Source organism: Scophthalmus maximus, chromosome 14 (assembly GCF_022379125.1).
Source record: "Scophthalmus maximus strain ysfricsl-2021 chromosome 14, ASM2237912v1, whole genome shotgun sequence".
NCBI classification, from domain to species: domain Eukaryota; kingdom Metazoa; phylum Chordata; class Actinopteri; order Pleuronectiformes; family Scophthalmidae; genus Scophthalmus; species Scophthalmus maximus.
Window position 1 is genome coordinate 14,867,611 of NC_061528.1, and position 17,266 is coordinate 14,884,876.

Sequence of the window (17,266 nt, forward strand, 5' to 3'; positions counted from 1 at the left end):
AAAAACCTTTTTGCAATAATGAAATTAATGCCAAATGTGGGGTTTTTTTAACGACTCAAAAGGTTCCAGTGTTTTGTTATTTGTTCACAGTTAAAAGTGCTTATGCCCTTTAATGTTTAAATGACACTGCATATGATTATGCATATGACACTGCGTGACACTGCATATGATAACAGTCCACCGCTGCTCCCGTTGTTGTTGTTGTTTTTCCGTGTGTGGTTTTGCTTACATCTATGTCATGTTTGCCCTTTTGCACCGGCTTCAAAAACCTTTAATAGACCGTTCACTATGGGCCGGAATAAAACGCTTTCTAACCTTTCGACGAGAAGGGGGGTGGGGGTTATTTCTTGCAGCAAAATCCACTCATGAGACATTTCAAAACAACTGGAAGCCAAGTGTTCAGTCATCGTCAGGTACAATAGTCTGGGTAGTCGATTTAATTAATGTCGTCTCCCGCAGTGGTTACTGAACATATTGGATCTGACATATTAAAAGATCAAAAGCCAAATAAGTGTGTACATACACGAATATGTGAGTATTAAAACTCATGCACATGCAGCAACCGATTCTGTTCCAAAAAGGCCGAGAGCGTCTACGGTAATATATTTCTCTGGAAAGAGAAAATTTAAAAAACTTTTGGCTGATAAGGGCCCGTATTCTTGGCAGGTATAATCTCTTAGTTTACAGCCCTTGGCAGTGAACTCAAAAGTTAATTTCAGACATTGCCTACATGTCACGGTGACAACGCAAGGCGCGGCGCTTTAGCTGCAGTGAGATTCCCAGCGTGAGTTCCCCCGCCGCTCGCCGTGACATGAAGATTGTTCTGATAGTGTCGCGCACTAACGAGGAACGGTCCCCAGAGCTGGAAAGGGACGACGCGACGATCACCAGCCAGAGGTAAACACAACGCTGCCATTTCAATCAGAAACTCAATGGCAGGGATGTCATTTCACCTCAGATATGGAAATATATATGTTTCACAATCCGCATGGTAATGGCAACGCTCCGGCTCAACTTGTTGAGCGGCGCACCTGAGGACGGTATTAACATACCGACATTAACCCGCTTTTTAAACTTTGGTCCACGCCAGTCCGCGGCATTAACCCGGCCAGCTGATGCTGCAAAGTGCTGTTTGTGCAGCTAAATTGAGGTGGTGGTGCGCGGCAGTCTTGGCCGTGCAGGCAATCCAGGCATTTTCACATTTCGTTCATATCAGTCAGCTGTAGTACATCTCCCAGAGACGCCGAGGAAATCGGCGTGTACACAAAGAAAATGTTGCTTTTTGAATTTTTGGGGGATATTTTATCGAAATAAACAGATGCTCCAGGGAAGGACCACGCCGTTTACTGCTGACCGTCGATCTGAACATCCGAACGCTTCAGAATCTGTCGGTGAATCAGCGGGGGATTCGTCTCTTCAGGCAGATTATTGCCACTGTCTTAGGGGCTCGTGTCTTTTGTAGTTTACTGCTCTGCTGAATGTGTTTATGAATCCGTGGGGAGCACAATCAAGGGGGAAATTGCATGTTCATTGCACAGATAACACAGACTGGCCACCAGCAGGAGACACCTTTGCTGAGGCCAATTTATCTCAGACGCAGACTGTCACCAAGTTTTTCAGTGCGAGTATTCTCTGGACTACACTGTTTTTTCGGGCTGCAGCAATTTCTGAAGTTATTATCTTAGTCTTAAGGAATAACAAGGGCGGATGTTTAACTCCTCTGAAGTCGTTTGTACCTCTGAATAACATCTCTGCCACAGCAATGATGCAGTTTAATGTGGACCGCAGCAGGTGATGATGGCTCATAACAAGCTCACAGTAGTCACCAACCCAAATCTCCCCCACTCAGGAAAAAAGGACAAAACACAGTTCCCTCTTTAGCTCCATTTCTCACTCCTTCATCCACAAACCATGCGCACAAGAGCCGCCTAATGAGATGCTAATCCCGGCGTCTTGCGCTGGTGTGGGGAAGGGTGAGAGGTTTTATTTATTCAGTGGCATCTACTCTGTACACAGGCGATGTCTGATGAGATCAGGCCAAAGTCTTGCATAACCTGCATTGAGAAAGAGGCCCGGTTAAAGGTGACCTCTTTGGAGAATCATCATCAGCTCTACGACGATCACCTCTGACTTATTCTTTTCACATCATGCCGGAATTCTAAGAGTGGCGAGTTCAATTATTCAGACAGATTCGGATGATGTGATTGTTGTTCTAGTCATATCAAAAAATAAAAAGTCTTCTCTTCCTGATGATTCTGAATGTGCTGGTTGAAAAGGTGTGACCCGTCCTGTACATGTAGGCAGGGAGATCATGCTACAGGGGCCAGCAGTGGACTTACTTGCACGCCGAGTTAGACAGCGAGCAAATGAAGCAGGTAATGGCTTGAATTGGAACACTTGGGCGGCGTACGGCAGGTGGAGACGAGAGGGGAGGCTCTGAATCCGCTCTCGTACCAGCTGGTCCCGGAGCTGGGGCTGCAGCCAATCTCACTGACCACTGAGCTTTTTGAGCCGCCGGAGCGGTGCCAGGAGGTGCGGTGCCTCTCTTCAAATCACCTTTCTCCGGGGCTTTACGAGGCTCTCTCCGGTGTATAATCGTAACATAATCATGCCCGCTACATCTATTGATCTGTTCACAGCACACTTCCAGTGGAGCGGCCAAATGGTATCCTTAGGCGGAGCTCTTGCCAGGAGAGATATGATGACACCAATTAGATTACGCTGATATTCAAATACACATGGGCTGCTGCGAGCCCCCCCGAGCTTTATTTAGCTCACGTTGGAGCCTGCCAATACATCCTGTTGTCACACCGTCTCTCACAAGTCCCTCAATGTCACGGTAATGAATTATTTATCATTACCTAAACACACCAATTAATTGTCAGTTTACGGGCATTCTTTTGTACGAGACATATTCCGTCTCTGGGGATCACTTCCATGGCAGGATACACACCGGATATTTAATAATATCCTGCTAATTCTCTGTCGAGCGCACAGAGTGAAGGTCAGAGAGGAAGGAAAAACTGTGATTTGTGAGTGAAGCCCACTGACATTTATCCCTTCCCATGGACTTTCAAGATCTGTTTAGAAAGATGCTATTACCCCCTTTTCTTTATTCTCAAAGTGAATGTCAAGGACGCAGATAAACAGCAATGCCATACCTCATTACTGGTCATATTTATTCTGAGGAGATGCCCTTATCACAGTGTTTATAATTAAATGGATGAGACCGCAATTTTGAAACGATCCGTCACTTTCTCCCTCCGACTTCCTTGGGGATTGTTTAATGGGTGAGCTATTTGTCTGTTCCAGTCGTGAGGCATGTTATGCACCTTTCATTTCGCTGTAAGATCAGACAATCTTGTTCTTTAGTAGGTCTAATTATAGAAGCCTCCCATGAGTTGGCATTAAACTACAGCAGCACGCAGGCATCTGGTATTCAAATAATTGGCACGCTTAGAAAGGGGCCATGGCATTTTACAGATGTTCTCGTGCATTGTTTAAAATGTGTCAAGACACCCGATAGCTGGTTCTGAGATGACACCCAAAGTGACTACGAATCCGACCCCCCCGACTTCAAATGCTCAGTGTGGTTATAAATGCCACAGCTACAAAATGTTGAACAGTTGTAAAGAAATCAACAACAAGAAAGAGCAGCAATTGTCGAGGGAGTATACCCGTCGGGCGATGAGTGGTAGAAAACAATTCATTTAGCGCACGCAGAGTGACGAGAAAATCGTAGGACGCAAAAATAATCGCCGAGAAACGAGCAAAGACACTTCTTACTTTATTACTTGGAGGGTGGTTAAAAAAAAACCAGGATGGCCTCGCATGGCTATCCTGGGTAAAATGGGCTTTTACCACAATGTGCAGACGAAACAATTACTTTATAATAATTTTCGAAGCGTTAACGTGACATTTTGAGGAACATTTCCAACAGACCTTGTGAATCCAATCGAATGGTATTTTTCAGAAAAACCGGGTGTAGAGGACGCACATCAAAAAAAACAACACGTGCTGGAACACACGCACACCTTAAGGTGCAACACTGGCTGCTATCGTAAATGCACAGTTTAGATTTATCTGTGTGCGCCAGAGTAATGATTGCAGCATACTACACTCCGTTACATTAACAGATTAAAAAATAGTAGCTGCAGTAAAAACCTGGAAATGAAACACACTGTGACCAACGACACAGCTTCCAGCGAGCGATTGGTAACAAAAAAATATTTTAAAAAATAAAAAAGTTAGTCCCATTCTACCGTGTCATGATGTTTTACCGCCGAATGTCTCATAAATAAAAGTATTTTATATGGTCTAAGTAAAATCTGGGACAGTGGGCTATTAATGGCTGATGTACTCCTCTCCTGGGGCCACAGTGTTAATCGGAGCAATAGGTCTCCTTCCTGCTGGATCAATGTCAGCACAAATTTCAGATTGCTTTCCTGATGCGCGCCAAGTTATCTGTGATTCAACTTTAATAGGTTATTGAACGGAGCCAGCATTTAGGGAGCGGGCCCGTATTTCACGTTATTGACCATCAAACGCACACAACTTTCTCATTAGCAGGCATTAGGAAAACACAGAATTAATCTTGACAACACCATCGGGGGAACATGACTACACTTTACGCTTGTTTAAACAAACAAACGGCCAGCGGTGACTCTGGTGGTCACGTGTGGAGGGGGACAGAAGGAATGAAGGTAAATAAAGCTTGACAGATGTTGCGCCGGACAAAAAGCTACTGTGCCAACTGGAGGGGAAGCATGAATTAAGAATAAAGAGAGGAGAGATGAGCAGAGAAGGCGGTGCCTTTTCTACGTATAAATTAAACATTGCACTATACATGTATAATGATAACGCAACACACAATATCAATTTAAATTTTTCAAGACCTCAGTGCATCGTGGCCTCCCTTCTCGTCATTTCGGATAAAATCATGCTTTTCAGCATGACTGCCACCTCACAGATTTGTAATCTAGCATCTCTGGGATGCAGAGGAAAAAGAGGCCTAGATGTTTCAAAACGGCTTTTTAAATGTTATTTCACCAACGAATTAGTATTAAAGCCGAGTACCGTAATACCATTAAACGAATATGCATCTATGTTCACATTCTTTACGATTACATCGAAGGTGGACGCAGATACAAAGTAACAGCTCTGTAAACGCAACTCTGTCCGAATGATATCCCAAATCCTGATGCATGCAATTCTCCCCCTATATATATATATATATATATATATATATATAAATATACGCAAGCTCATCACGCCGTAATGCATTTGCGCTGACGCTCCCTAAACCAAATGAAACGCTCGGATGACAAAATAAGTGGTGGCAATTCAGACCGGGCGTGCTAAATCAGCTGACATTTCACTGCACCTGAAGGTCAAGTGTTTTGTCAGCATGGACAGCGCCCGGCAACAAAGCTGCCAACATCAGGTGAAAGATTTACTGTCCGCACGTTATCCAAACAAGAGGTGAACACGACGCGTCTGAGGGGGGGGGGGGGGGCAAAGAGCCGGCGCGTGGGAGGTTGCCGTGTGTGGAGAAGAAAACGGTTCATTTGTACAACGTGCAAATATGAATCTCACAGTAAAAAACAGATCATTGTTTGATTACTGAGAGAGACAAACAGGATGAACCCACATTGCACTAGAATGATTGCTTTTTGGTTTTGTGAGTAAATCACAATTTGACAGACAGCGGTTGTCGAATCGCCGAATGGGAAACCACACAACAGAAATCTAAGTTTAAAGATTGGGCGGCTGTTTTTTGTTTTGTTTGTTGTTGTTCAAAAGAGACACCAGACACCCAAAAAGGAAAAGAAAATGCAGGTGACACCAATTTCGGATTAGTAGCCATCGGCTGAGCTACTAATCTGAAATTGGTGGAGTTGTCGAGTGTGAAAGACGGAGCGAGCGGAGCCGTGGGGGATCTGCCGCTTGAAATTTCTGGATAACTCTTGTTTCATCACATTAAAAAAAACAAAGAAAAAAGGGCTTTGAATCAGGACCCACAGACGCCGGAGCTGTGGAACAGCTTCTCCCGTCACTCTGTGAAGCTAATGTCAGCTCACGCAGATGCAGAGCGGCGCCGTCGACGCTGCTGCTGCCAGCCCATATCAAAACACTGTCAGATGAGACTTCGCAGCAGTTTGTCGCCGCCGTACGAGGGGCAACTATGCAGCTGTTATCAATAAACACAACAACCGACGTTCGGCTGTCGGGGAGTTTATTTAAATAGTATAGGGCATGCAACTAACAAATGTCGGCTAATGGTTTTTACTTCTGTTTACCCGGACGCTCGGAAAAAAAAAAAAGTTTGTGAGGCATCAACAACATAGAACTTATAATCTGATTCTACCTGTGTAGAAATGAAAAGGCCCCAAGATGTTTGTCATAATGCCTGTTGTGAATTGATCCTGTTAAATGCTACAGATACAGATCTGGAGTCAACACGTGTTTTCTTTCGCTGCACATGTTCACATATTTTCTCAAAGCGTTCGGCCCTAATGTGAACTGTAGCCAACAGAGCAACCACGCACGCCTTGGTCAGAATGAAATCTTCTAGTTCTGTGGGTCAGATTGTGGTTAAAGAGGCTCCGACGAATACTGGACGATTACCTGCAACAGTGCAGTAGCTCCAGAACCGCAACCACAACAGCAAAAAGGCACAACAATTCTATTTTGATGGAAAAAATGTAATCCACCATTGATTCCTGACAGCTTTACCAAACGGCATGAAGACATAACCAGGGTCCCTCCACAGCGAATGGCCTCAAAGACGGCCAGCAGGAGCTACTCACATTAGGAAGGCATTAGTTTGAATTATTTAGCTTTTTCTATCATAGCGTATTGTTCCATAAGCCCCGGTGTGCATTATTAAGTAATATGGTATGTCGGGGATTTTCAGTCTGTACGAACATTACGCAGGAGGGAGAGGAAAAAAATAACACATTTGCCGCTGACCGAACCTCGAAGCCATCTGACAAATCATCGCATGCGTGTCCCGAGAGGAAGCCAAACATCATCATGAGGAGGGCCCGCTCGGCTAGGTTCGCCCCGCGCAGCCACGCAGACTCGGACGAAATATCACACCTGCCATGACACCTTTGTGCTTATGTAGTGTAGTTCAAACCCTGTTTGCATTAAGTGTGGCCCACAGTAATGTGGCCAGAGAAGGGGAAAAGGAGACGGAAAATGGATGTTGAAAGGCATGTTTGTTGAGACAGCATCATGTGAAATGTGAGTGGGTACAAAGTCAAAGAAAAAAGGGGGGGGGGGGCAGCAAGGTCCACAGCCAAGTGTGTGACAAGATATAATTCAGAATAAAGGCCAAGAGTCCAGCCAAGCGGACAGACGAGACCCTCATGTTCAGACTATGCCAGGGGTAAATATTCACTATGACATTTGGGCTCGACGCTATTTCCATCGGCTGAATTGGAGCCAACTGACATTTTCATCTGAGTTGCACTCTTGCCATGATTTTTCAAATCTATTTAAAACATCACATATATACGGGGGGGGGGGGGGTGCACACAATGAGGGGGAATTGTTGATGGCTTCAGAAATATCCACTGAGGTGATTTCACATGTCTCCGCCAGAGTCGCTTTTGATCATTTCTCCCGCCTTGCATCTATTCACTTTTATTTAGAAATGCAATTTCCTTTAGTTTTATAACAACCAGCACACCATTATGCATTTTGGGTCAAGCTTGGCTCAGTACACCTTTCGGAGGCGAGTGTTTAACCGGCAGACAGCCTTGATTTAACTCATAACGTCACCGCGGCTGCTTCTCTCTCTTGTACCCTGCAGACTGCTCGGCCCGCATCATTGAAGCATGACATCACACCGCTAGCTCACCGCCTCTCCCTCGCTCATGTTAACTCTCGCATTGTTAGTTATCTTTGTGACATTTCTTCCCTCGCAATCTTTATTGCGACAGTTGGTGTGTTCTTTTTTCTTTTTTTTTTGATTTCCCTATAAGTTCAAATTCACAAACTGGCTCCAAGAAGACGTCTAACTCTTAAAGGAAGTGATGCTTTCTGGTTTGTGAATCCTCCCACACATTACTCTCTCATTTGAAACCTCTAATTTGGTGGCTCAGGTCCACGACCTCAAAAGTGCACTCCTTCTGCGAGTTGCTTCTGTGCAGTTGGCGTCAATAAAAAGTAATAAACGGAGAAGATAGCACAGAGGCTTCTCTTTATATCAGGTGATTTTACCACCGTAGCATTTAATTATAATATTGAATATACAGTAATTTTGATTAAAATGTGTATTTTCTTTTTTAAATTGGATTATTTTACACTGCTTTGTTGAACTGAAATACATTGTAAGGTGTCTCTATTTTTTTGTCCACCTCCTGCATGCGCTATCTCTCCCAAAGTAATTAAACCTTACGAGCAAGAGGAATGAAGAAGCACTAACCCATTATGTGGCGGTGGTCTAAAAGCAAGCTTGGTTAATTTTTCAGTGGAATTTCCTCCTAATGTATTCAGAGACTGGGAAAAAAATGACAAAATAAAAAGCTCACATTGGAAGCGAAGGAGAAACGCGTTCTTGGCCGACGGCTTTCATAATCGTAGTTACGTGCGCGGTGAAACGCGCGTGCACTCTAAGAAAACAGCCTTATAATGGTGGAGGTGCAGGAGTGCCACCCAAATGAAGTCAATTATACTTTTAAGGAAAAAAATGCACGCAGACTACTAAAATAATTTAACTTGGCCTCACTCAGACAGAGATCAAAGTCTTTTCCTACGTCCACTGGTTGATGATTCCTTTTTGAAGCAGTCCCGGGGAAGGACGCCGGGACTGTGGGCAGTGGCTCTGGCAGGGTGGAGATGTATCTGGGTCACGGAGGGAGAGTTGGCTGCAGCTGAAACCTTTCACCACTGGTCATATAGAGAGACACAACTTGAACTGTCACTGTGGAGAACATCTGCAATATGGAAATCTAGCAGATTAAAAGAAAAGAAAAACATGTTGCTGGAACAAGCTATTACTCCCACAATCCTGCAACCTATAGACACACACTCTTCATCTGTAAGAACTAAGTCAACGTTGACTTCTAACCCTTTTCGTCATTAGGTGGATCCTAATTCAGGCAAAGCTGCTCCTGGGAACAACTCTCTTCTTGCATTACAAGGCATCGATCAACTCCAGTTTGACTTTCGGATCTGACTTTACATTTTACTTCACTATCAAAATGCTCATTCCTCCCCCATCCCTGCAGAGTCCAAACTGTGAGTCATCTCGCCTTGCTCGATAATTTCGGGCGGCCTTTAGGGAGAAGGTAGACAGTGTATATTGATTTATTTGGGCTGGATATATATAGATATATATATCTATATATATCTATATATATACGCTCAAACAAACAGATATCTTGTTCTAAAGATCAAATTCCTCACCAAACCTGGCGGCATTAGCGAATGCAGCCGAGACCGGGCCCCAAAATCGCAGGCACAGGATAATTAGTCACACCAGGCTTGGAGAAGGAAGGGCAGGCAAGCAATCTGACTGAAGGATGTATTGATCTTCCTGAGAGGGAGGGGCACCCAGTCAGGAGTCATGATCAATCTTGCGAGTCGGCTCTCTCAATCTGTGATGAAACCTGTGTGCGTTTGTATGGGGAAGCATTCAATCTACACTATACACACTCGACATACACGCGTGTGCGTGTGTGTGCGTGTGTGCGTGGGGGTGTGGGTGTAGCCACATTAACTCTACCGTCGGCTTGGTGTACGACTTGTCAGAAAGAGACAAATGTCTGTGTGAGTAAAAGACTCCCAGGGGTTAGAGGAAGGGGGGGGGGGGTGGTACCACAACATGGGAAGCCTTTATCTTTGAGCTAAAAGCCACAGATTCTCCTCATCAAACCGAGCGCGCCAATGTGTGGCACGGTGAGAGAGGTTTTAAAAAAGGCAAATCTTCCCCGATATAAACTGTTTGCATGTTGGTCTTATCCAGCGGTTGGTCACAGGTGGGTTTCATCTGATTAGACAGTGGTGATGCATATCAGGAGGAGCAGCCGACCAACTGCACTGCAATTCATCTTCCTCTGATACGCTGGGGGAGGAGGAGGAGTAGCTGGTTGAAGGAGTGGAGTGGGACTGAAGTGCGTTGTGAGAGCAGCAGTCCTCCTTTTAGCCTTCAGTTATTTTCTTTTTACATATTAGGGAAGGGTGGGAAAAAAAAAAAGAGAGAAAAAGAGAATAAAGGACATGGAATTTGTTTGGGGGATGTGATATTGCTCGGAGCTGGCCTCCAGGGTTGTGTGTGTGGATCAGATATCACATAGCATGCTAAGCTGCAGGGACACCCACAACAGTGGAACTGTAGACGGGTAATTGACAGCCTGTTGGAGACGAAGCCGGTCCAGATAGTCAGTCACTTTCACGCTCCCACACTCCCCGCTCTCCACCAGGGGGAAGGAGGATGGCTGGGTGAGACGTGTGTGTGTGTGTGTGTGTGTGTGTGTGTGTGTGTGTGTGTGTATATACGAGTGCGTATGTGGGTGGGTGGGTACACTGTTGAGGGACGCACAGGCTTTTGGCCTCACTGGGGGAGTCGATGTCACTCTCAGTCATCTGCACGTAACAAGGACGACCACACTCTCGTATCTTTTTACAGACGCGCCGGCACGAAAACCGCATCTTACACTCCGCAGCAGGCCCGAGCGGCCGGCTGACAAATGGTGCGACCTTGCACCTCGTGCCCTTCTGCATGTGACAACACCACGCCAGCCAAATGTAAAACTTGTTTCCCCCAGTAGCGACAAAGCTGGGAACTGTACCGGACATCCACTTTTCGGTGGCTCATCCCCCGTACGACTGCAGTGGTTGTTTTTTTTCCCACTGCTCTCCGACTCTTGTTTTTTCTCCCCCATGAACCACACAAGGACAGCACATTTATTGAATCGTCTCTCTCTTTTGTGCCATTTCTTCACAGTATTGATTCACATGTAATGTACATTTAGATGTCGGGAAAGACATGAAAGACAGGGCGGGGGAGCAGGGTCAGCACCATCTGTGGCTAATACTATTAAACATTCAATTAGCCATAAAACACAATAGGGGCTTCAGTTGGTACAGTGACAGACTGCGGGCAGAGAGCTTCCTCGGCGTTGTCCCTGTTAACCCATGTTTTTATGGATCACCCTCTCATGCTACCCTATAGCTCTTTAGCTATCTCCGTGAATATATGCAGACGGGATCTGTCCTTGCTGAGAGCAAAATCTGATAATGCAGCAGCAAACACAGCTGAGAGTCAGAGCAAACCAATTCAGCGCTCCGTTTAAAAAGAAAAAAGCCAAAGGGCTCACTGCTCATCGCCACGACAGCGCCGCACAACAGATGAACAATTACTCAGAGTTAGACTAGGAGAAAAAAATATTAATCTATTTATTCATGGCTTGTTGAATCAGCTTTATCTTCTGTGATTAATCCGAGTCAATAATGTAATCTTTAATTATAAAGAATGGCCTTATTACCGACGTCAAATAACCACGCCGCTGCACAGTGCTGAAGAGAGGAAAACAAAATTCATTGCTACGTGGTTATGTATATTCCTGCCATAAATTAGAGCAGCCAGACAATTTTGGCCCTGTGACTCGTATTTTTTTAATCCTTTTGAATAGTGAGTGAAGGCATAGACGGAATAAACAAAAAAAATTCAAATTGAAGTTGAAAAGATGATATACATTTCTTGATTTAAGTATTTGAAGTAAACATTTGAGACGCCGAGTTGTGACTGAAAGCTGTCTCCTTCAAAGGCAACGATTAATTAAATTATAAGCCATTATTTAAGACAGCAAAATGCAAACCGGACATTCATGGCATAGAACATGGTCCCTTTACAGAAAATCCATAATGTCTATAATATTGCAATTACATTTCATCATCTACCAGAATGAGCAATGGAAAGAAAACGCATTACAAGAAGCCGATGTGGAAGGAGGGCTCCATGAAAGGAAGAATAATGACCGACGTGGGGTGGAGACCTTGTACGTGTGTGTGTGTATGGGGGCTTTTGTACACGCCTGCGTGTGATTTATAGCACATCACCTGTAATCATGGTTTCTCTATGCTGTGCCAAACGACGTGCGTTGTTACAAAACACACTAACGCAAACACGAACTTTGACATTCTGCGCCCAGGACTCCCAGTCCTTCCTCCCTCTGCACTCCCAGCAGTCCATCAGTGGACTCGCGGTAAGTGATTTGTCATGCGTGGAGCAGCCAGTAGCCTGTAACAAATCTAACTGACAGCCCCAGAAAATGCAGATCTCATAGCCGACGGAGACCAAACAGCAGCTTAGGGCACTTTGCACAGGATCTTAATGTGTGATGAGGTCCCCCAGTGTCCAAAGAGAGCTACCGGACGCTTCATCCACTGACGTGGTGCAGGCGTTTCCTGGGTGTCAGAGCTGCCCGCTCATTGATGTGTTCGGGGAGGGCCGAGTGTCCAGGTGTCAGAGGACATCGCCGTCAAGCTTGCCAGAAGCACATTACAAACTTTTACACTCATGTTGCTGCTTCAGACTGGATTTCGTCAAACTTTCTGGCTCCCCTGAGGAGCATGACATTTTCTTTTTGCCTGATAGAGCAACTGAGAAAAATTTCTTGGAGGGGGATCCGTTCTCGTGTCACAGGTAATTTTGGTGTCCCCGCGAGAGGCGTTGCCTTTCGCAGGGACACCAAAGCAGAATAAATACATTGGTATTCGCTGTTGGAGAAACGGAAAAGAGGAGCAGTGACGTGTCATTATTTGTCGGGGGTCTAATTTGGCACATCAGAGGTAATGAAGTGCCATCGCCGCGATAAGACAGAATCTTTGGGTCTCAGGAAGGTGAGCGTATCAATGTTCAACACACCCTATTAAGAGTTGACACCTGCACTTTATCATCACAAAAACAATTGCATATTCCTTTTTCCTGTAGGAAAAAGGAATATCCATCTCCTGCAAGGACAGTGCTTTTAATAAATAGTGCACAGAACGCCGGCACAAACTCTCCCTCTTTCACCTGATCTCTCACAAACACACACGCACACGCACACACACGCACACACGCACACACACACACACACACACACACACACACACACACACACACACACACTTCTTCCCCTCTCATGGAAATTGTTTCATTCCTTTTAGTCAATCTGGCTAATGCAAAAATCATGTATGTCTGTCTTTAAATATTTAATCTTAACAGCGGCAAGATTGAAATACAACGTTGAAGAGGCATTACTCCTTCCCTCCTGAAAGGTACCGGAGCTCAGCGAGCGAGCGAGAGAGAGAGAGAGAGAGAGAGAGGCAGCTGCTCTGCAATGTCAGGGAGAGAGAGGGGGAGCAACAGGGAGAGATGGAAAAAGAGGGGAAGACGAGACTCTGCGATTTCTCGATGACAGTTTTGTGGCCGTGCGCTCGGAGCTGGCGGAGTTGGAGGCACCATTAAAAGCACAGTTTGCCTTGGAAAAGTGCATAACAACAAATGACAGCTCCTCCGTTTCTCTTGCTTGGGTGCAGCCTTTGTTCTTTGATGTAACGGATTGTGGTACGGGCTGGCACACTCGGCTGGAGAGCAACACTGTTGCCGCTTAGAACTTAGGAGACACGGCTCACTGACTGAGCCGAAGCCAAGAATGAATGTAGCAGAACGCACCGTGCGAACCACAAGGTCCCCGGGGAGATTGGTGCGAGCACACAGAGAATTTCAATTCCTATGAGGGGGTAAGTGTTCATTTCACTTTCACGCTGTTGCACGAACAAGGTAAACCTTGTCAGAGCAGGAGCACCCCATTCCTCGGGAGGTTTGAACTGACTTGTGTTGTCAAACAACAGGACTCGATGAGGCCAACGAGCATGATGCAGTCGCCGGGTCACGTGATGGCAAAAACTTTTTTTTCGAGAAACTTTCCCACTCACCACAGAGAAGTCCTCGGCCGAGCAGTTCTGTCCGCTGAAATTGCAGCTCATGAGCATCTCGTCCAACTGATGTCCCGTCCGGTTGAAGATGTCCTGCATGTCGGGGGCGGGATACATTAAATCGGTGGGCTTGTGCCCGTCCCTGTTTTTGGGGGGCAGACCCGTCAAGTTCGCCAGGTGGTAGATGTCGGCGTCAGTGAGCGCGGAGAAGCGGAAGCGGTTGATGTTGCAGATGGTCACGGCGGGGAAAACCATCTCGGGGCTGGCCTCCTCATTCAGAGAGGTGACGTGGGGGTGCTCCAGGTAAGAGATGGCACACTTGGCCGCCTGGTACAGAAACAGCGCCAGGGAAGTCAAAAAGGCAAGAGCCCACAGAGTCTGCCGGATGCCCAGGCGGCCAGAGACGAAGATGTGGTTAATCCCATGGAGGGAGCAGGAGTTAGCGAACCCGGCCAGGTCCTTGGCCGGAGGCGTGCAGCTCTCCTCGATCAGGCTCTCCTTGTCCCCATCCTGCTTGCCCTTCTGCTTCTCATCCTCCTCTGCAAATTTGATTTTGCAAACAAATTCGATAGGCATGGGGGCAGCCAGGTCTGCGTTTGGTTTTATTTTGATGGCAGCTGTCAGCCCCGGATCACTTCCCTCCCACTTCCTTTTGGCTTTCGTCCTCCGAGCAGGAAAGAACTCCACAAAAGAGGAGACGGAGACAGGAGAGAGTTTGTTGCTGCTGCCGCTGCCGCTGCTGCCTGTGCTCTGACTGATAGTGCTGCTGCTGCTGCTGCTGCTGCTGCTGCTTCTGCCGCCACGGCTCCTTGTGACTGGAGCGCTGCTGATGCCGCTGATGCCGTGCCGCTCCCGCTCCGAACGCTTGTCTCACTTCTTGATCGGCTCACGCAGTCTCGCTTATCAGCAGTAATACAGCTGTCAAAAAAGGAAAGAGCCCGACCTTCCACACTGCCTCAGACCCCGCAGGAAGGGAGAAAAAAAAAATGCAGCATTCGGAGTTGGGCTAAAATCGGCACAGGGTGCTTAATAATTCATGAGGAGGTAACAGTGTGATTATTTCCTCCTCACTGGCGCGAGTCACAACTTCCCCCGGTCATCCACAGGCTTCCCGCAGACAGCCCCCCCCCCCCCCCCCCCCCCCCCCCCTCCCCCCCCGCCTAATCCACTTGTCAGGATGGCGCTTTTACCTTTTGACCTGAATGAAGTTGGTGTCAAAGGTTGTTGCCTCCCAACATCCGGCGTTTGATGTAAATCTCAGTAGGGTCACCGCTTTTTTGAATGCCATCCCCCCACTTTCCCACAATGTCTCCGGAGAACTCCCCTAATGGAAACAATGATGAGGAGCGTGAGAAGTAGAATTGAGCACGGGGCAACACCCGGCCGTCGATCTTGCCTTCGCAACAAAAAAAGTCACGGACTATTGATCGAGGGGAACGTGTCTGTCAGAGATTAAGGGAGGCAGTACGACGGCGTTCTCTTATCAGAGGATTAATGGTCGCACCACAGGGCTCCAACACAAATCTGAATTAGCGGACGTCTCCAGATCTAGACACCGGTGCTGCTAAAGTGTGTTGATGTAGAGTATCGATCTGCCTCTGCCCCTGTGCCCTATATGCAGGGTGCGCCTCGGTGCTGTTAATGGCCCTTTTCCAAGTTGCCAAACAAAATTATGCAAATGCGAGGCAGAAAAGTGTGAGCCCTAATGCGTGTTATTCCCCTTTAAATGGAATTAGTCATGCGGGTCACACCACGAGGGGCTGGGACCTCCAGAGCAAAGGCAAGGTTTAAAAGTGAATCCCGCCGCTCCAAACACACGTGCCGAGGCGAGTGAGTGTCAGGAAGGCGAGATTACTCAAACTGCAGAGCTCCTCACGAACCTCTCTCTTGATAACACTTAACACATAATATATAGGACAAATTGTTTTTCCCCCTAACCCCGATCACTGAATGTTAACATTTCAATCGCGATGGATAAAAAAAACAAAACACACCATCTCTTGTAGTGGCAAAAAAATGAGCAGACAAAAATGTTCCATGTCAGCCTACTCCTGGTGATGGCGTGTTCTCCTGCTAGATAAACAGAGATACCTGGGATATTGCCTTGCCTTGATAGAAGTGAGGTGTCCGTCGCTGGCTATGCCTCTGGCAGGCACCGAGGTCTGCTAAGCACAGTGTTTTATGTAGTCACTCCCAGAGGGTCTCGCAGAGGGGAAAGGAAGCTCACAGTCCACACCATGACTAAAAAAAACAGGCAGGCACATCTGGCACATGAAAACCATTCAAGGAGTGGATGGCAATATATCTGTTTGTCAGAGCCGGTTACACTCACAAACCCCGGTCCTGTGTTGTGTTTGCTGCCCCGAAAAAATGAGACACAATGGATTAAATGCTGCTGACCCAAGTTATTTTGGACACTCTGTGAATAACGTCCACTTTTGCAGGAACATTTAAATACATTAGCAGGGGCTTTTTGTGTGGCCTCATGGTCACTCCTCTCATAACCATAAATTATATGAATAACTACTTTGTACAGTTTGTGAATGCCTTGCTACAACATCCCCCCCCCCCCCCCCCACCTCCTTTTCAAATACAAGGCTGCGCTGTGAATGAAAATGTTGAAAACAAATGGGGGCGGTTTTATAATGGCTTATTTTGGTGTGTTTACTGAGAAATAAAAGTGGTTCATAGAGCTGAAAGATGTGGGTGAAGGATGTCCACCCTGAGAGGACGGGCAGACACTTTTATCATCTTGGCCAACAGCCGCTTCCGTAGGACACGTCTGTGGTGAATTGTCGCTTTGAAGGCAACTTCAGATATGTTAAGCTCACTGTCCAAATATGAAAGCTTTTAGTGTAAAGAAGACATTTGTCCATCATGACTGAAAAAAGGGAATTAATTATGACTAATCGGTTGTAAAAAAAAATTCACGTACAATTTTCCAAGATTATTTAAACTGTTATTGAATTATTAAGTAAACAAACACTGTGGTACATTCGAACAAATAACTGCTGAGATTGAAAAGAGAGAGTTTTTAAAATGACTTGATAACATAAGGCAGAACTCACACATGTCTCAAGTCTTCTTTAGACAACGGCTAATCTATGTCTTTCTGCAGGATGCGTGTTGCTACTCCACTGTCACACACAATAATGGATTCATGAATAACCTCGCTTTTGGAAACACACACTCCACAAAAAAACATCACGAGTTGTGTTGTTTCCTCTCACTCATTTGCGAGATCACACTGCCACCACAAGCTCTCTCATTCATGCACACTCTCGTGGCAGGTAGCAGGTCGGAAGGAAGACAACATACAACTTTGGTTTTA

General features: G+C 46.1%; 1 protein-coding gene across 1 annotated transcript in view; it reads right to left on the reverse strand.

The window, feature by feature from the left end:
• asic4a (acid-sensing (proton-gated) ion channel family member 4a) overlaps nucleotides 1-14,992 on the reverse strand; it is a 74,735-nt gene extending 59,743 nt beyond the window's left edge. The window contains exon 1 of the mRNA XM_035604970.2: nucleotides 13,936-14,992. Within this exon, the coding sequence (XP_035460863.1) occupies nucleotides 13,936-14,511 (576 nt within the window). The 5' untranslated portion in view covers nucleotides 14,512-14,992. The remainder of the gene's footprint in view (nucleotides 1-13,935) is intronic.
• Between the last annotated feature and the right edge of the window lie 2,274 nt (nucleotides 14,993-17,266).